The sequence below is a fragment of the Passer montanus genome, unplaced genomic scaffold (genome assembly GCF_014805655.1).
Source record: "Passer montanus isolate IOZ18808 unplaced genomic scaffold, ASM1480565v1 scaffold154, whole genome shotgun sequence".
NCBI classification, from domain to species: Eukaryota; Metazoa; Chordata; class Aves; order Passeriformes; family Passeridae; genus Passer; species Passer montanus.
Genome location: NW_024362494.1, coordinates 209,166 through 229,523, shown reverse-complemented (window position 1 = coordinate 229,523; position 20,358 = coordinate 209,166). Strand labels below are relative to the sequence as shown.

At 49.3% G+C, this 20,358-nt stretch overlaps 1 protein-coding gene across 6 annotated transcripts in view; it reads right to left on the bottom strand.

The window, feature by feature from the left end:
• Positions 1–20,358, bottom strand: part of ASH1L (ASH1 like histone lysine methyltransferase) — a 62,942-nt gene that overhangs the window by 32,965 nt on the left and 9,619 nt on the right. For 3 of the 6 annotated variants that reach the window (XM_039702199.1, XM_039702201.1, XM_039702200.1), the window contains exons 2-4: positions 13,842–18,606; positions 6,089–6,190; positions 2,749–3,460 (exon numbers count right to left, since the gene is read on the bottom strand). In XM_039702199.1, coding sequence (XP_039558133.1) covers positions 2,749–3,460; positions 6,089–6,190; positions 13,842–18,606 — 5,579 coding nt within the window. Of the gene's footprint in view, positions 1–142; positions 225–2,748; positions 3,461–6,088; positions 6,191–13,841; positions 18,607–20,358 lie in introns of all 6 variants that reach the window. The other 3 variants (XM_039702204.1, XM_039702202.1, XM_039702203.1) reach the window with 3 other exon arrangements.

The following is a 20,358-nucleotide window of genomic DNA, read 5'->3' as shown; positions in this document are numbered from 1 at the left end:
TTCCCCTGGATTACCAGAGAGCAGTTTTGCTCTGTTTTACTCACTCTGTTGTTTTGTAGACATCAGAGTAGAGCCCAGCTTTCTGGTATTTCTTCTTTGGGGGTCGAGGGGCTTTCTTCTCACGCTGGGCTAGAGGAGGCACAGGCTGCTCAGGGGTTTCAGGTTCAGGTGGTTTCCCAAGGGCCTCATGTGGACTGGGAGGTTCAGCTACTGTCTCAGAGAAACTGGAAGAAAAAGTAGAGATAAAAAAATCACCTTCCCATTGAGATCATCTCACAGTATTTCATTATTCCTCTCTTGAACCTGGTCAGCAGAAAAAGTTAATGTTTCCGAATTTCTAGGTGACTCAACTACTTAAAAAACTACTTAATGATCATGATTGTCACATTCATATTTTCTGAAAATTCCTTTTACCCAAGACTTTTCTCCTGAGAAGCTGAGAAGCCTCAGAGAAAAAAGAAAACAATATGATCTCATTTGTTTCTCCTGTGTGTTGCTGTTTTGGAATGTGGTTGAAAATTATTTATCCAACAGGTGATTGTTTCATTAGTTTCTTGTGAATTGTTTTGACTTATTAGCCAGTCAGGGTCAAGCTGTGTCAGACTCTGGAGAGAGAGTCACAAGTTTCATTATTATCTTTTTAATCTTCTGTAAGTATCCTTTCTGTATTCTTTAGCATAGTTTAGTTTAGTATTCTTTAATATAATACAGTATCATAAAATAATAAATTAACCTTCTGAGGACAGGAAGTCAGATTCATCATTCCCCCCTGCCACAAATACAATACACGATCAAGTGGGGGTTAAGCACAATCATAAGAAAAGTATGGTTCTTTTTGTGATATTATTATTACAAAAAGAATGTTGTTTGTACTGCTAATGTTTATCCTTGGAGCTGAGTAATTCAGAAGGCAGCTCTTGCTCTCTGTTTTGCACTCCAAAACCAGCACGTGGTAACCCTTTCCTGAGCCTTCAGGAGAGCCACAGAGCAGCACTCAGCACCCATTTCTGGGGAGGAAACTCCTGACAGAGTTTGTGTATTGATGGCTTTGGGGCTGAGTGTGAGATGATGAGATCAGAGAGAGATTTTGGTGTGTGCCTTTAGCAGTGACTGCACAGGTGCAGCCCTTAACTCCTCCTCGTTGCTTTAGCTTTATTCTTTATCTGCTGTAATCAAGTGGGGGTTAAGCACAATCATAAGAAAAGTATGGTTCTTTTTGTGATATTATTATTACAAAAAGAATGTTGTTTGTACTGCTAATGTTTATCCTTGGAGCTGAGTAATTCAGAAGGCAGCTCTTGCTCTCTGTTTTGCACTCCAAAACCAGCACGTGGTAACCCTTTCCTGAGCCTTCAGGAGAGCCACAGAGCAGCACTCAGCACCCATTTCTGGGGAGGAAACTCCTGACAGAGTTTGTGTATTGATGGCTTTGGGGCTGAGTGTGAGATGATGAGATCAGAGAGAGATTTGGGTGTGTGCCTTTAGCAGTGACTGCACAGGTGCAGCCCTGAACTCCTCCTTGCTGCTTTAGCTTTATTCTTTATCTGCTGTACATCGCTTGAAATCCTGTGTGTCTGTATGTGTGACCCACACGTGCAGATCCCATGGCATCCTGTGTGCCTGTGTGACCCACATCAGCAGATCCCATGGCATCCTGTGTGCCTGTGTGACCCACATGAGCAGATCCCACAGCACACACACCTCCTCAGGGCTCCTTATTCCACAGGGGATGAAGGAACAATCTCTTGCACCTCACCATTTACCAACTCCTTAAATATATCCTTCACCAACACGAGTACAGAACCAACCCTTTCAGATCACCCGAGATTCTCATTTCTCATTTTCTGGGGTGTTTTCAGTACCTGAGGAAGGACTGAACACACTCAGGGCTCACACGTTGTTGTGGCAGCAGCTCTCTGGTGACAGACTTTCCCAGGAATTTTCCTGGGGAAGCTGTGAGAAATCCCAGAGCAAGAATTAAAACAATTCTCATCATCACTTGCTACACCTGTTGCTAGGCACATGTAGAATGTGTTATGGAGATTTCTTCACCAGAGTAGTTTCTTCATTAGACACTAGTAGTAGTGTTTTGTTAGTTAACAAATTAGGTCAAAGCTCTATCAGACTGTCTGGAAGAAGTTATAAGTTTCTTAAAAATATAGTATTATATGGTGTAGTGTCACCATGGTATTTTTTGAAAAATCCTTTTGCCAGGATTTTCTCCTGAGAAGCTGAGGAGCCTCAGGAAAGAAATGTAAACAATAACTGTCTGCTGCTGTGGAATGCCACAGGTGCATCTTCCACTGGTCCATGTGGATTGTTTTCACTTCATGACCAGTCACAGCCACCTGTGTGGAGGCTGTGAGCAGTCACGAGATTTTATTATCATTCCATTCCTTTTCTTTCTAGCCTTCTGATGGATCCTTTTCTCTCTATTGTTTTTTGTATAGTTTTACTATAGCATTTTAATATAATATCATACTATAATAAAACAGCCTTCTGAAACATGCAGTCTAGATTCTTGTGTCTGCCCTCGTCCTGGCACCCTTGAACACAACCAGAGTATAGATGAATAAAATAAGAGTCAATGCTAATTATTACCTGGCTGGGGCCCTGCTACCACAAAAAGTAGCCTTGAGTAGTAGAGTTCTCTCTACACTGAACTCCTTCCCAAAATCAAGCAGGAGATCCCCTCAACGACTGAAACGTTCTAAAACCAACTGTGGTACAAAACTGCAAGAAAATCACCTCTTACTGCTCTCCTGCTCATCCTCAGGCAAAGCCTTGTGCCTCTTCCTGGCCTGCTCCTCGGGCAGCCACCTCTTCCTCTTCCAGCCCTTGCGGTGCTCGGGGTCGAGGCTCACGCTCTGCACCACGGCCTCGATGACGTCGGTGATGGTGTCCGGCCCCAGCTGCAGGGGGCTGCTGCTCTGCTGCCTGTCCTGCAGCTCGTGGCTCACCATCCTGGCCTGCAGGGCCTGCATGGACACCACGGCCTGCAGCGGGTACTTGCGCGGCCGCCCCGGCCGCCGCTTCACGAAGTTGTTGCCCGTCCTCGACTGCCTCTGCAGCTTTTTGGCTTTCAGGATTTTGTTGACGTGGTCCAGATTTTTTTTTGTCGCCAGGATTTTGTTGTAATTGCACATTTTCCTCGCTTGCCTCTGCATGGCCTCCACCACGCTCCTCTTGAGGTGCCTGGGCGAGTAGCTGGCGGGCAGGCGCTCCGGCAGCAGGGGGATGCCCTCGGCGCTGCCGGGCGCGCTGGCAGCGCCCAGCCCGTCCTGCTTGCCCAGGGAGAGGCTGCGGGCAGGGCTGGGCGATGCGGGGCTGCCCATGGCGCCGTCCAGGCTCTTGTCCAGGGCGGGAGGCCCGTCCTGCTGGGCCATGCGCTGCAGCAGCGCGTCCACCGCGTCCTCGGCCGCCGGCGCCAGGCGGGCGCCCCGCGCGGGCACTGCCACCCCTGAAACACACACAGCGCTGCGGTTGGTGCCGGGGCTGGCATCCTGTGCTCTCCTGGGGTGGGAAACCTGTGATTCTTTGGGGAGCACTGCCACCCCTGAAACACACACAGCGCTGCGGTTGGTGCCGGGGCTGGCATCCTGTGCTCTCCTGGGGTGGGAAACCTGTGATTCTTTGGGGAGCAATGCTAATAATGTGGTACTTATCATATAATCATATCATACATAGTATATGTAATTTGTATAATCTATAATGGTAATATATCTATAACAACATGCATATTAAATAACATATCAATAATAATATATAATAATAGATAAAATATATTAGATATCATTAAAATATATATTTAAATATATATCTATAATATATAATCGATATATAATATATATCTTATAATAGAAATATCTAATAGAACAATACATAATATAATAATATATATTATTATAATATAGAATATATAGAATATATATCTAATACAATAATATATTATATACAATATGCAATATACAACACATAATATATTATATATTATATATTATATATTAATCTATAATATATAACATATACTAGATAATATATTGTATACTGTATATTATATATTATACGTTATATATTACATATTATATATTAAGTATTATATATTGTACACTGCATAGTATACAGTATATTACTATATATGATATAATAAAATAAAATATAATAATAATGATATATAATAATAATATAGTTCTTAGTGTGTAACTCTAAACTCCATACACACTGCTAGCTACAGCTTTCCCATTCTGGGCAGACACCATTCTTCTCCAGACCTGGGAATCAAGGACACCTCACTGCCTCAAGGAATCTAAATAAAAGTGAGCTGGGGGGAGCAAACTGGGGGTAAATGACTTTATTACCTGAAGCTGTACCTTTCAGAGTACCAAATTTGGAGGAGAAAGAGTCAGGAAAGCATTTCAAAAATCCTCCTCTGGACAATGCTCTTGCTGGTGACACAGGACAAGAGCAGCCTCCTGCTGTGAGCTGGACACCCCAACAACTGCAAGACAGCTGGAAGGATTTACACTTCCAGCCCTGCATTTCGGATGAAATAATAAAGATAAATTCCCCTTTGTTTTCTCCTGGCCCTTAGGGGCACGTGGGGATGGAGCTGGGGCTCCTCACCTGCTCAGGGAGCCTCAAGCAACACCACATCCCACGGGAGCTGCTCCAAAGGGCTGGGGCACTGCAGGCTCTGCTCTGGGACAGCTGCAGCTCCTCTCTGACAAGGCCTGGAACCCACACACATTCCACATGCAGGGAAAACACAGCAGGGACTGATCTGCTCAGCTGCATCATCACCTCGCTGCCTTTGAAGCTGCTAAGTTTGTGATTCATGTCATTCCAATGCTCCTGCACACAGCACTGCTCACTTCAACACTTCCTATCCCCACTCCCAACAACTGCAGCTGCCCCTTTTCAAGGGAGACAGGGCAAGAAAGGCATTGAGACGGAGGAAAAAGGAAGATTCCTTTCCCACTGCAAAGGACTTTCTGCAGCACAGGCTGGATGGAGCATCTGCTGTAAACATCTGTTTAAAGCAGGGAGGAAATGGCACTTTTGGCACATCCTTCCTAGATGGAAACCATAGCTAGCTTCAAGTACCAATCCCAGGGATTTATTACATATTTGCAGTCAGTTTGTGAGTCTGAGAAATGTCTGAATTCTGGTAATGAGAGTGTTTCTGCAACTGAGCTTCTTACAAAATGGGTCAACCTGCTGGATTTTCTTCTGTCCAGTCCCAGGGGAGCTCCCATTGCATTTTTACAGAATCACAGAATGGTTTGAGTTGGAAGGGACCTTAAAGACCATCTTGTTCCACCCAGGATTCTCACATTTCAGCTCCCAGGGGAGTTCCCTTTTTATTTTTACAGAATCACAGAATGGTTTGGGATGGAAGGGACCATTTCTGACCTGGGCATCCACTGATGGTTGGGTGAGCCGCGTGTCACCCTCCATCACCTTGGCAGGATTCTCACATGTCAGCAAGAAAACCCCACAACACAGCCTGCCCTGACCCTCCTGTGACCTGCCCAGGGCCAAGAACCCTCTGCCCCCAGAGCAGGGTCAGAGGCAGGCTCTTGCCCAGGGAGGAATTCATTTATTCCTCTAATCCTTTGATTAACTGCAATGTCACAGGTCTGGATTAAAGCTGTGAGCTCCACAAGGCCTGACTTAATCTGGTGAGGAACCAAACCCAACCCTGCCACAGCTGTGCTGCTGCTTCTCTGAGCACCTCAAATCTACAACCCAACCTACAGACCCTGCACCCCAAAATGTCAGTGAAAAACTGAGCGGAAAAACTCAGGATCACCATGAGCTGAAGCTCTCACAGCCATGATGTCCCAAAGTATCAGTGGAAAAACTCAGGATCACCATGAGCTAAAGCTCTCACAGCCATGATGTCCCAAAATATCAGTGGGAAAACTCAGGATCACCATGAGCTGAAGCTCTCACAGCCATGCTGTCCCAAAATATCAGTTGAAGAACTCAGGATCACCATGAGCTGAAGCTCTCACAGCCATGCTGTGTCTGAGCACAGCTCAGAGCACTCAGGGATCCCCAAACCAGCCCCCTGAGCAGGACTTGCCTGGAGAAGAAGTGCTCTCTGATGTGGATCTCTTCCTGGAAGGGCTGCAGTTTGTGCTCTCTGACTGCCTCTGGGAGGGCTTCTCCTGGCTTGGCAAAGTGCCTGCAAGGCAGAAAAAAACATCATTTCAGTCTAAAGGCTTTAATTCAGGTTACTCTGCACACCTGTGTGCTCCCAGAATGAAGGGGAAGGATGGAAAGAAACAGCAAGCAGGGAATTGCACATAGGAAAGTGGCAGAGGTAAATAAGCCATGAGTAAAGACATGTAATATTAACCACCAAAATGAGCCTGGATGTGAGAAAAGGAAAGGAAAGAAAGGGGGAAAAAAGAGGTAAATAAGCCATGAGTAAAGACATGAGCCTGGATGTGAGAAAAGGAAAGAAAGGGGGGAAAAAAGGGAAAGGGAAAGGGAAAGGGAAAGGGAAAGGGAAAGGGAAAGGGAAAGGGATCCCCTACATGTTCCTACTCTCAACTGAATCCAAACTCCTTGATTTTCAGAGGGTTTGGAAAAGACCTCTGCAGATTACCAAGACCAAGAACACTGCTCAAGACAGGGTCAGCTTGCTGAGGGCCACCACATTCTGTTGGGTTTTTCACATCTCCAGTGACAGATTCCCTGATCTGCAATTCCCTCACCCTCACTGTGACCACTGTGTTCTTCTGCACCAACAGAATTCCCTGAGCTCCAGTGGCTCTCCTGCTCCTGGGAACCACCAGCACCAGTTTCACTCCTTTCCTTCATTCCCTCCCAGCTGGAACATGGACACACTGGGAAGAGCTCCTTTGTGCATCCTCTGCTCCAGGCTTGACAATCCCAGCTCTCCCAGTCCCTCTGGATTTCTATTCCAGCTCTCCCAGCCCCTCTGGGTGAGCAATCCCAGCTCTCCCAGTCCCTCTGGATTATTGATCCAGCTCTTCCAGTCCCTCTGGATTATTGATCCAGCTCTCCCAGTCCCTCTGGATGGGCAATCCCAGCTCTCCCAGTCTCTCTGGATTATTGATCCAGCTCTCCCAGCCCCTCTGGGTGAGCAATCCCAGCTCTCCCAGTTCCTCTGGATTTCTATTCCCGCTCTCCCAGCCCCTCTGGATTTCTGATCCAGCTCTCCCAGCCCCTCTGGATTTCTGATCCAGCTCTCCAGCCCCTCTGGATGACAGAGGCTCCCACCCCCTGCTCATTCCTCACTGCAGCCTGCCCATGTCTCTCCTGGCCTGGGCAGCCCAGAGCAGACACAGCACCCCAGGTGTGCCCTCTCCAAGGTGGAGAAGAAGGGAATCACATCCCCCTCATCCCCCTGTGATGATCTCCATTCCCCAGCCCCTGTGCTGCTCCTCAGAGAGCCTCTCCAGCCCAGCCTGCAGTGCTGGTCCCTGTGTGAGCTGGCACTGTCCCCGCTGTCCCTGTCAGCCACTTTGTGCTGCTCACCCCATCCCTGTGCTGGAAGGTGCTTTTTCATTCAGGAAAAGCATTCCCTTCCCCTCCTTGGGCAGAACTGCTCACCAGGAACTGCAGAAAGGTGAAAAGCCAAAAAAGAAAATTCCCAAGATTTTAAAGTTCTTTACATTTCTCCCTTGCTGTGTTGTTTTTCCTTTACAAGATCCTGTCACAATAAAACCCCACAAATATTCCTGCTCCAGTCCATCATGGCAAGTCTGTTAAAGCCCTGGGGCCTAAGCAAGTGAGGGTGATGATTATCTGCACCCAGAGCAGCCCTGGATTTTAGGCACCTGCAGAACACATCTCCCTCTGTTCTGAGCACACAGGGCTTGCTGCAACTTGCTAAATCCTTGCATGATGTCAGCAGGAAGCACAATTACCATTCCTTGAGTTAAAACCAATTTTAGAAAGATCCAGGAATCCCACAACTGCTGCAGGGCGAAGGGACATGGCAGCTCTGCTGAGAACACAAGCTATTTGTTTCCCTTTTTACACATAAATATTTTCTCACAGTGAACTGCTTTATTTTCCTAAAATTTCAACTTTCAGAGAATCCAAATTACTCTTGAAAGCAAAGGCTGTGGGAGTCATGAAAATGTCACAGAAAAACCTGGTATTGCAGCTAGGAAAATGCTGAGATATTAAAAACTCTGATCAGTATAAAACCCCAGATAAGCAAAAAATGCACGTGGTAGTGCAAGAGGAGAATGTGCATATCCTGGAAATATCTAAAAGACAAAATCCAGGATGAAAAAAAAAAAAAAAACAAACAGATTTTTGCTGTTTCCCTTCAAAATATGGTACAGTAATGAATATTATATGTTCATTATTATACCATATTTTGGTGTATAATTGATTATTATATCTATCCCTCCCTTCCCCAAAGAATCCTCCAAAAGCTAACAGCAGGACACTGAAGTTCTGCCAAAATTCCTGCCCTGCCCATGGCCTCAATGCCTCAAGGGAAGCCCCAAGGTGTGTGATGATGGGAGAATCCTTGAAAGCACCAAACTGATGCACCAGAATCTCTAAGAAAATCTCCTTTCAGATCCTCTCCTGCCAAAAGTTTGGATTTTTTTTAAATCATGGGCACTCTTAGCTCCTGATGGCTGCTGGAGGGAAGGAACAACAGCACTTTTGCAAGGATTCCAACCTCTAGAGCTGACCTGGGGCACTGCACAGGTGCTCAGCACTGGGAAGAGCTGTCCTGCTTCCAGCTGGGACAGAGGCAATTTGTCCCAGTGGTGCCTCAGGGTTTGGGTTTTGTGTTTTTCAGGTTCTGTGCTGCTTTAGTGGGTGGCTCTGGGTTTCATGTTAGGGGTGGTGAGCTCTGCACAGAGCAGGGGCACAAAACAATTCCTGCTCTAGCTGGGGACCAGCGACAAATGATCCAAATCTCAGCCCCAAGAGCACAAACAACTGGGCTGGAGAGAGAAAAACAAGAAGGATAAAACTTCATGGGCTGGAGCTGCAATTAAACAATTAGCTCCAATATGCTAATGAACCAACACTTACAAAAAGTGGACCAGTTGTCCATTTTTGTAGCCATGCTGGGCTGTGCTGCCCAAGGTGGATTTATTGAGACCTTCTAATTAATCCTGACTTTATTCTTTAACTCTGCCTAGTCCCTGCTCTAGGCCAGCCTTCACAAGGCACCCCCAGTGCCAGGTTCAGGGTAAGGATGATGTTGGCTGGTGCCCAGCAGTGCCCAGCACTCTCAACAATTCCTGAATTGTTGTGTTGGTGCCTCAGGGTTTGGGTTTTGTGTTTTTCAGGTTCTGTGCTGCTTTAGTGGGTGGCTCTGGGTTTCATGTTAGGGGTGGTGAGCTCTGCACAGAGCAGGGGCACAAAACAATTCCTGCTCTAGCTGGGGACCAGGGACAAATGATCCAAATCTCAGCCCCAAGAGCACAAACAACTGGGCTGGAGAGAGAAAAACAAGAAGGATAAAACTTCATGGGCTGGAGCTGTAATTAAACAATTAGCTCCAATATGCTAATGAACCAACACTTACAAAAAGTGGACCAGTTGTCCATTTTTGTAGCCATGTTGGGTTGTGCTGCCCAAGGTGGATTTATTGAGAGCTCCTAATAAATCCTGACTTTATTCTTTAACTCTGCCTAGTCCCTGCTCTAGGCCAGCCTTCACAAGGCACCCCCAGTGCCAGGTTCAGGGTAAGGATGATGTTGGCTGGTGCCCAGCAGTGCCCAGCACTCTCCAGGGTCCCTGCTCTGTCCTTTTCATGACAGTTATTACTACTGTTATTATTATTATTATTATTATATATAATTTTATTTTAATTATTAAAGATTCTTATCTTGACCCATGAGTGTCACTTTGTTCTGAGCCTCTGCCCACCCACCCCTCTGGGTTCAGGGAGCTGCTGTAGCAGGTCTGGCATTCCAGGGTGACTTTTCCTCCTCAGGAACTCCAAAATGCATTGAATTTAAAAAGTCTACACTAACCAAGCATGCTGGGAGCTGGGATTGAAAGCAGAAATTAAACAGAGGGAGTTAAGTGGGGAAAGGACTGTAATTCATAACAGGGAGGAAAAAACCAAGGAGAAGGCTTTGGAGGTGGCAGGGATGGCACATCCCGGGGACAGGGGGTGGCACATCCCAGGCATAGGGGTGGCACATCCCGGGGGCTGTCACCGCCGGTGGCCCGGGAGCCCAGACCCCGCGAGGGCTCCCTGTGTGACGCCCCCCGCCCCACCGGGACGCGGCAGAGGAGCGGCGGGGCCGCCAGGGGGCGCTGCTGCCCGCCGGTCCCGCGGCCCCGGGGCGGGAACGGGAACGGCCGGGACGGACAGAGGGACAGGGACGGACAGAGGGACAGGGACCCCTCGGGACAAGGACAGACAGAGGGACAGGGACCCCTCGGGACAAGGACAGACAGAGGGACAGAGACCCCTCGGGACAGGGACGGACACACGGACAGGGACCGGGACAGGGACCGCTCGGAACGGGATGGACACAGGGACCAGGACCCCTTGGGACAGGGAACTCCTGGGCAGGGACGGACACAGGGACAGAGATGAAGACAGGGACCGGGACAGGGACTGGGACCCCTCGGGACAGGGACCGGGACCGGCACAGGGACCGGGGACTCCTTGGGACAGGGACTCCTTGGGACAGGGACGGACACAGGGACAGGGACTCCTCAGCACAGGGACGGACACAGGGACAGAGATGAAGACAGGGACCGGGACCCCTCGGGACAGAGACTGGGACCGGCACAGGGACAGGGAACCCTTGAGACAGGGACCGGGACCAGGACCGGGACCCCTCGGTACAGGGACGGACACAGGGACAGGGACAGGGGCCCCTCGGGCAGGGACGGACACGGGGACAGGGAACCCTTGGGACAGGGACGGACACACGGACAGGGACCCCTCGGGACAGGGACGGACACACGGCCTGGCACTGGCCGGGTCACCCCAGGAGCACACAGGGCCGTGCCCGGTGACACCGGTGATGCCACGGGAAGGGACAGGGGACGGACACACGGACAGGGACCCCTCGGGACAGGGACGGACACACGGCCTGGCACTGGCCGGGTCACCCCAGGAGCACACAGTGGCATCCCCGGTGATGCCACGGGAAGGGACAGATCCAAAGGGATCCCACCCCGATCCCGTCCCCTCCCCGCCTCCTGGACTGCCAGCCCTGCACGTGAACACGCCGAGGCCACAGGAGCTGTGAGCAGCACACCACGGCTGGCCTAAGGTATGGCATCAATTATTCAAAATAACTCTGATGGAAGCTGCAGGAGCTCAGGGACAACTTGGGATGAACAGGCAGCAGAGTCCTACAAAACTCCCCTGAAGAAAACACCGGGGCCTGGAGTGGACAAAACATCCCTGGACAGAACTCCCCTGGACAGAACACCAGAGCCTGGAGTGGACAAAACATCCCTGGACAGATCACCAGAGCCTGGAGTGGACAGAACTCCCCTGGAGAAAACACCAGAGCCTGGTGTGGACAAAACATCCCTGGACAGATCACCAGAGCCTGGAGTGGACAAAACATCCCTGGACAGAACTCCCCTGGACAGAACAGCAGAGCCTGGGGTGGACACAACTCCCCTGGACAGAACTCCCCTGGAGAGAACACCAGAGCCTGGGGTGGACAGAACTCCCCTGGAGAAAACATCAGAGCCTGGTGTTCTGCCCCACAACTCCCCTGGACAGAACTCCCCTGGAGAGAACACCAGAGCCTGGGGTGGACACAACTCCCCTGGACAGAACAGCAGAGCCTGGTGTCCTGCCCTGCTGTGGCTGTGCCAAGGTCACACCACAGCCTCAGCGTGGGAGCTTCCACCTGTGCTTCACCTCCTGGGAAACTCTGACCTCCTCGGGAGTCCTGTCTGCACAAACAGCCAGCAGAACCCTCCTCTAACACAACTCAGACATGGGCAAACCCTGCAAATATCTGCCAATATCATAAAAAGAATTTGTTCAATCAGTTAGGGCAGGTTTATGTTCAAAATGTGGAGGTGAGGTAGATTTTCCACATGGAACACTCTGAAATAAAGCACCACAAACATTCCCTGTGGATCCCAAAGACCCATTCTGGGTGGGTTCCCTGATGCTGATCCCTGACTGTTTATTCCAAGCCTCTGATCCAGCACCACCACACACCCAAACTGCATCTGCTTTTATAAATAAACAATCTTTGATGCACCAAAGGTTTTCTCTCCATCTGTGCCTTTCCTTTAATCTGTAATCCATGTCATGGATTCAGAATCACCATTTGGCATCGGGGCTAAAACCAAAACACCCCAAACACAACATGCAAACCGACATGGATCTAAAAACCCCAAATCTGGCTTTTTTCTTTCCTGGGGCTTTTTACCAGACGTGGTTTAAGTTTTCTGAGTGTTGTGGGGTTCCTTGGGAATGAGCTGGGCCCCAATCCAAATGCCAGCCTCACCAAATATCCATGTTCCAGGTGGGAATGCACTGCCTGGGAGTGACATCCCAGCCTGAGGAATCACTCCAACTTCCTGGGGCAGGGAGCAGGCAGAGCCTTCACAAAAAGCATCTCTGCTCTCCCCCTCCTTGGGTTACTCCTCACACAAACCCAGGTCAGATCATTCACTCCAATCATCTCTCAATTCCCAAAGCTGCTCAGGTTCCCACAACCAATTCACTCCTCAGAGCCAAATTTAAGTGAGCCAGCACTTGGAACTTCTCTTTCCTTCACTGCAGGAGAAGCAATCTCATGGTTCTGCTGCCTTCTCCACACTCCACTCACCACCTCAAGTAATTTCAGTACCAGCACAAAGAAACATGAATTTGTCAAAGATCCAGCTGCGCTTAAAATAAAGAAGGAAAACATAAACCCCCCAAATCCAGAGAAAATCCCTGGGCACACACAGGTGTGCAGAGCAGAGGAGGCGGCAGCAGGCACCACAGCAGGAGCATCCCATGGGAAGGAGCAAGATGGGAGCCAGGAATGGGAGCAGGGATTTTTCAGTCCTGGCAGCTGGTTCTTGCTCTGTGAAATATTAGTCACAAGTGGCTTTGGACAGTGATTTAAACTTCAAGGGAGAATGTAGGCAAGAAGGGAAGGGAGAAGCAGCTCAGGCTTCCCTCACACACTGGAAGCAGGCAGGAACACAAGCTGCACTTGCCCTTTGCAGGTTATCTTTTGTTTTCCTTAATATTATGCAAATGACAAGCTCCTGTTCCTGCTCCTCCTGTTCCAGTTTTGCTGGAGGCTGTCAGATGCATTTCCCAACTATGAATAAATCCCAAATTTCTAGGTTTGGTCTCAGGCATCCCCAGCATGAACCCCAGCAGTTCTGAGGTGTTGCAAGAGGCCTCAGGGCAGGGATTGAAAGCTCTGTTGTAGCAGAGATTGTCAAATTATCAAAATGGAGTTACAAAAGGAATAGGAAACATTTTCTTAAATGGAAACATTACTCACAACAGTAGCAGCAACAGGTGGTCTGAACCAAACCAACCAAACTTCCAAGAGAAACACGGCTTTGAAAATATCAAAAATCGTGAGAATTTCCCTCATTTCCCCAGAAAATTAAAATTGTACGGAAAAAGCAAAGACCTTTGCATGAGAAAGCAAAGCCTTAGCTTGTAAGGAAGCAAGAGGAGTTTGTTGGGAGGAGGGACAGAGTGCCATGGGTGGCTCTGGGGGAGATCAGTCTGTGCTGACACTGCAGCAGCAGAGCGCTCAGTGAGGACAGGGGCAGGGCTGGACACCCCTGCAGAGCCAAAACCTCACCTGCCCCCTGCTCCAGCTGTGTCTGGTACAACAGAACCCACCAAAACGCACGGAAAGGCCGAGCTCCCTTACCTGACAGTGGCTGCAGGGCCTTGTCCAGGGAAGAAGGCAGGGGCTCCTTCCGCAGGGGCCGGCCCAGCGCCGCCTCCTGCCCGCCGAACAGCCCGGGGCTCTCGGGTAACTTTTTCCGTCCGTTGGTGCTGGCAGAGTTGCTGACTCTGCAGCTGCCTATTGCACTTGTGAAAAGGTTTGTGTGTTCATCGCTGCTGGCTGGCTCTGAGCTGGGAGTGAACCCCCCCAGGGACAGAGCTGGGGAGTTTTCGGAGCAGTCTATCTGCAGAGGTGTCTGCAAGCCCAGCGCCAAGGAATTGGACTCCGAAGGCTCTCTCCTGACCCACTGCTCATCTCTGCTCAGCAAACCCTTGGAAGGTGACAGGTGAGGACAAGCCATGTGGCATCTGTGTTTCTCTTTGTGTTTGTACCTATCCCCGACAGCCTCCTTGCCAAACCTGTAGCGCTTCAAGGACTCCAGAACCGTTCTGGAGGAGCTGTTGGCCGCGATGGTGTCCATGGAAACCTGGGGCTGCTCGGAGGAGCGGTGCTCCCGGTGCTTGTGGCGGTGCCTGTGCTTGTGTTCCAGCATCCAGCCGTAGGCCATCTCGGGGGGGACGCTGGGGTACGTGCTCATGGACAGCAGAGGAGTCCTGCTGGTGGTGAGGAAAGCTTCCTGGCGCAAGAGTTTATGCTTCTTCTTGTGGTATTTGGTGGGGTTGAGAAGCAGGTGGCCTGTATGCATGTAGGAAGGTGGGGGTAGGGGGGTAGTGAAAGAAGGAGAGGGTGGAGGAGGGTAAAGAGTTGGAGGGTACCTTCCATAATAACCTAATCCTATGGGAGCAGCTGCCAGGGGAGAAGGGGAGTAAGGCATGCCATAGGAGGGGTAGAACCCGGTGCTGGACAGGGGGAAGCTCAGGCTATGCATGAAAGGCATTTCTGCCATAGCTTCCCGCATTTTTGGAGGCCTGCCTCTCTTTTTCTTTAAATCAGGTTTTCTAATGTAGTGCAAAGGATCTAAAGGAAAAGTAGGGTGGGTGTAGAAACTATTGAAATTTATCCTAAAAATGGTAGGCAGCAAATCTCGGGGTATAAAATGGTGACTTCTGTGGGTTATTCTAATTTCACTTAACCGACTTATTAACTCCTCTAACTCAGCGAGGAAATCAGGGTCCTGCCTCCCTCGGAGCTGAGGGTACTTCTTTTTCCTTTTTCTCTTCTGCCTCTTCATCTTGTCGTAGCTGAGGTAATCGTGGCTGCGGCGCTTGCACTTGTGCTTGTGCTTCTCCTTCAGGTTGCTGAGCACGGTGGAAGTCTCGGGCGGGATGAGGGACACGTGGTCAAACGAGTGCCTCTTCTTCTTCTGCCCACAGAACTTCTCGGCTCGGTCCGAGGTGCTGTTGTTGTCCGTGCCTATCCCACTGTCACTGGGGATGGTCTCGTCGCTGTGGGACTCGCTCACGGGGGACGGCGTGGCCTCTTTGAGCGACGTCAGCTCGCTCAGGTGCGACGGCGAGTTGGGCAGCAGCGTGGGGGGGGACAACCTCCTCCTCCCCTTGGCCGCTTTCTTCATGGCCAGGGTCTGCACCACGCCGCCCTGGCGGGAGTGCAGGTGCAGGTAGGGCACCGAGCTGGGCTCGATGAAGCCCGCGTCGCTGCTCACGGGGCTCTGCCCCCCGCTCACGGCCGACGACTGCGAGCACACCGGCGACAGCAGGATCTCCGAGGGGCTCGCCGCCGAGGGCAGCAGGTGGGGAAGGACTTGTCCCAGGGATGTACCAGGAGCCTGCTGGGCAGACTTCTCCAGAACTGTCAGACTGGCAGCGCTGCTGGCTAAAATGCCGTTCAGCACAGCTTTAGGTTTCCTCCCTCTCCTTTTTCCTATGTAAATGGTTCCTTTCTTGCTGACGTTGATTTGCTGGCCTAGTTTTGAACCGAATGTGGCAGCAAGAGTTGACACGGTGTTGTGGAGCTTGGATTGCATCTTCCCTTTGGTATTTGGTTCCACTGTACTGGACAGAATCTGATTCAGGAGTTTCTTTCGCTTCAGAGTTTTCATTTTATTTATTTTTCGAATAATTGTTTTCATTAACTGTCCGTTATTTCTCTTGGCAACTTTTCTGTCTGAGTCTACTTCCAAATCACTCATGCTACAAATACTGGGGCTTTGGACTTCTTCTGGCCCTCGGAGCTGGTCCTTTCTCTCAAAGAACTCCCCGGGTCGATGCTGCTCACTTTCAGGCCCCATCTTGCTCGAGTTCTCTGTTCCAACAAAAGGTGCCACAGACAGAATAGGTGGTTTCATTTTTATCGATGACCGGATCTGCCTTTTAGGCCTCCCTCTCTTTTTAGGAAAAGCTTGTCCTGATAAGCTTTGTTTTAGGGAGGGAATTTCGACTTCAGGCTGCAAAATTGGAGGCTCTTGCTCTTCTTTTGACTGCACTGAGAAGACTTTTGATGCTGGGATCTTGAGAGTTCTTTTGGGGGGACCTTCGAGTTCTGGCATTTCCTTGGATTTAGGTCTTCCTCTCTTGGGTTTGTATATGTCAGTTAAGAAATCATCTGACATACACAAGCTGGAGGGTTGTTTGTGAGCGCTGTAGAACTTCTGAGTTTGCTTGTCAGTCTCAGCCAGCAGTGCCAGAGACTGCCCATTAGCTTCATTCAGCTTTGGCAACTGATGTTTGACAAATTCATGCTCCACAAACGAGGATGAGCCGATGTTTTTCAGGAATTTGGCCTGCTCCAAATTACTGCTGGATAGTGCACTGTATGAAATGTTTTTGAAAAGCTCTGACCTTTCCAGTTCCAGACCCTTTGGAGGTCGGCACGCGCTTCTCGACACCACTTTAGTCCATCGTGGCTTCCTTCCTTTTCTTTTCTTTAAAGGTTTTGATTGCTGAGTGCTGCTCAGGTTTTTTGCTCCTTGGCAGGATTTCTCAGATGCAGCTATTGCACCGATCTTGAGGAACTGCTTGCTACCAAACAAGCTGGTAAAACTAACTACTGAAGGGGTGACAGTAGCGTGGATGCTTGTCTCAGCTGCCAAAATGGGCTTTTTCCCTGTGGGAGGACTTGTTCTTGACGTTTCCACGTAAGATGCTTTTGAATCACTTAAGTCTTTCTCAGCACCTTTAAAATCAGTGCTGAGGGTGTGGTTCAATGTCCTGTTCAGACTCAGCAGGGAGCTGTCCGAGGAGAAGGGCGTTTTGCCCACGGGCTCTGAAATGCCCTCCAAGAGCTCTGCCGTGGAGCTTAAGTGCAATGAGTTGGATGCCAGCTGGGAGGAGGCTGTGGGGAGGCTCCTGCTCAGGGTGGGCACAGACACAGTGGGGGAAGGAGATGGGAGATTCCCCTCTCCCACTGCACTGAACGGGGACTTGGCTGTCGACACCTCCGAGGCACCTCCTGTCCTGAAGTCTGGTGAAGTGCAATAAACTGGAGGCTGCTTCTCGTGCTTAGACATTTCATAAATCCCTTTCTCACTGGATGAGTAGGCATCCTGTGGAACACACATTCCTTCACTGAACATCTCTTTGCCTACGTCAGCAATTTCTTTCCGAATTGAAAACTTGTCCAAGATGCTTTCTTTGCTCTGTCTCATCATGTGCTTCTCAAAGGTTTTGCTGGTAGTATTTTCCTTCAGTAAATCCGCAGGCTCGTGGCTTTCAAGGCTACTGAGGTTTGAATTGCAAGGAAGCTTAAAGGGCTCTGAGGAGGGCACGAGGGAGTCTGCTTTCAGAGTTCCAGAGTCCTTGCTAGCCAAACCAGCTGGGCTGCCAATCCCTGCTGGCTTCTTCCCACAGTCCTTGCTAACCAACCCCACAGGACTGCTGATTCCTGGCATCTTCCTGCCAGGGTCCTTGCTAACCAGTCCCATGGGGCTGCCAATCCCTGGCGTCTTCCTCCCAGAGTCTTTGTTAACCAGAGCCGTGCTGTTCCCACTCCCTGGCATCTTCCTTCCAGAATCCTTGTTAAGCAGACCTGTAGGACTGTTTATTCCCAACAACTTCTTCCCAGCATCCTTGTTAACCAATCCTGCTGGAGTGCTGATCCCTACTGGTTTCTTGAGGGGCTCCTTGTTGGGCAGAGCAGTTGGAGTGCTGATCCCTGGAAGTTTCCTCCCCACATCTTTGCTGATCAACCCAACTGCAGAGCTGGTCACTGGCTGCTTCTTTCCTGAATCCTTGTGGACTAACCCTGTTGGAGTGCTGATCCCTGGAGGCCTCTTCCCAGAGTCCTTGCTAACCAATCCAATTAAGGGGCTGATTGCTTGGGGCTTCTTCCCAGAGTCTTTGTTAACCAATATGGCTGCGCTGCCAATCCCTAATGGCTTCTTCCCTGAGTCCTTGTTCACCAACCCAACAGCAATCCCAGAGCCTGGCAGCTTCTTCACCAAATCTTTATTAACCAACCCACTTGCAGTTATAGCTCCTGGCAGCTTCTTCCCAGAGTCTTTCACCAAAGCAGATGAATTTCCATTTCCATTTCCACTTCCAGGCTTCTTCTGCTTGGTTTTGGAAGACTTGGAAGGAGGACAAGTTGCAATAAGTTGAGCCAATTTTTCTGTGACATTTGTTGTTCCGTTAATTTCTGTTCTATCCTTTAAATCAGAATTATGGCTACTGATAAGGGTCGGAGGAGATGACTTTATATAATCTGTCATTTCAGAATGCAATGGGGAAACTTTCTTAGATAAAGGGGTTGTTTCTACTTCGATACCTTCTTCCACGTGTAAATCAACTGCTGCAACTTCTCCAGATTTCTTGTAAGACTTGGAAGGGTCCTAAGAGTTAATAAAGAAAAAAAAGTCTTTAGGAGCAGGGTACAAAGTATCACTTTGAGTAACACAGTATCTTTTTATGTTTAGGTGATTAACACTTGCTCTGGTACCAGGGTTACTGTATAAACAGAGGCTTCCTGATCTTATTAATTTTAAACCAAACAATAGTAATACCAGTAATTTAAATAATAAAATGTCACAATAAAATAAACACATTCAGCAAATAATAGTGATATTCATATTTAAAGCAAAATGTTTTAATGGTGGACAAAGCTGAGGCTTTGCTGATTTAACAAAACCCAAACTCTCAAGTCTGGAAATACAAACCATTTAATCTGTCCCCCAGTTATTACAAATATCCTCCAAAAATACTGTTGATGTTTATTAATAAAAACCCACAAACAACAAAGTGCTGGGCTATTTATAGTGTGAGAGCACTTGAGGAGCTCACATGGTGCTGAGCAGCAGCTGAGCAGTGCCCTGGAAGGGCTGGCACTGTCACCCTGTCCCTGCACAGCCCTGCTGGCAGCTCAGCCGTGTCCCCCCAGCCCCTGCACCAACAGCTTCTCCTCCCAGCACAGCCCTGGCAGTCAGGAAAATAAGCAAAAGAAAATAACTCAAATTATTCTGTTCGTATGGAGGGGAAGGGGAGTGATAATGCACACACATGGAATAACTGAAACTCACACTTAATTCCAGTTCAGACCTCACCAAACTCAAAATTCATTCTGTAAAGCTTAAAATCAAAACTGCAACACCCAATACCTTCATAAATCCTACTGAGAGCATCTCAATAAATTCATCTTTTATTTTGGAAGGGCATTCTTTACACACAGTGCCCAACACACCTCTGCAGTCAGGGGACACATGCATGGGAATGGAAGGCTCTGAGCCCTGATGAGATAATTCTGCCCGTGGTTCTGGTGTCCCCAGCATCAGGAGGACGTGGAAATGCTGGAGCAGGTCCAGAGGAAGCCATGGAGTGGATGAAGGGACTGGAGCCAGGCTGGGAATGCTCAGCCTGGAGAGGAGAAGGTTGTGTGGGACCTCAGACCTTGCAGGACCTTGAAGGGGTTCATCAGGAACTGGAGTGACAGGACAAGGGGAATGGGTTCAGACTGGAAAAGGGAAAATTTAGGTGGATATGTGGGAGAAATTCCTCCCTGTGAGGCTGTGAGGCCCTGGCACGGAGCAGCTGTGGCTGCCCTGTCTCCCTGGCAGTGCCCAAGGCCAGGCTGGACAGGGCTGGGAGCACCTGGGACAGTGCGAGGTGTCCCTGCCATGGCAGGGGGGTGGAATAAGCTGGGCTTTAAGGTCCCTCCCAGCCCAAAGTCACTGTGATGCTGTGACTTCACTCCCAATTTGAAAACCTCCTGGGACCTACCAGAACAAACACTAAATATGGAGTGGAAGACACCAACGCCACAGCTCTTCATCCCTCTGGCACAAAAACTGGTATGGCAATGGCCTGGCACTTGCAGCAGCTGACTGCCCTGGCCCCAGAGCTGTACCTATGGATGCTGAAGGAAGGGACAGCCTGGATCCCTCTGAACAGCCAATTCTGGTGCTGACCATGAAGGATTTGTTCAGCCAGCTGCACTTAACCAGGAATCTGCAGCCTGGATGCAGCCGGACACTGCTGAGTGTGGGATTTTCTGAGACCCCCGTCGAAGGGAGGGAATTATGAAGCTGACTTCATGTTTTTAGGTTAATTTATTATTTTATGACATTATATTATATATTATAATAGAATAT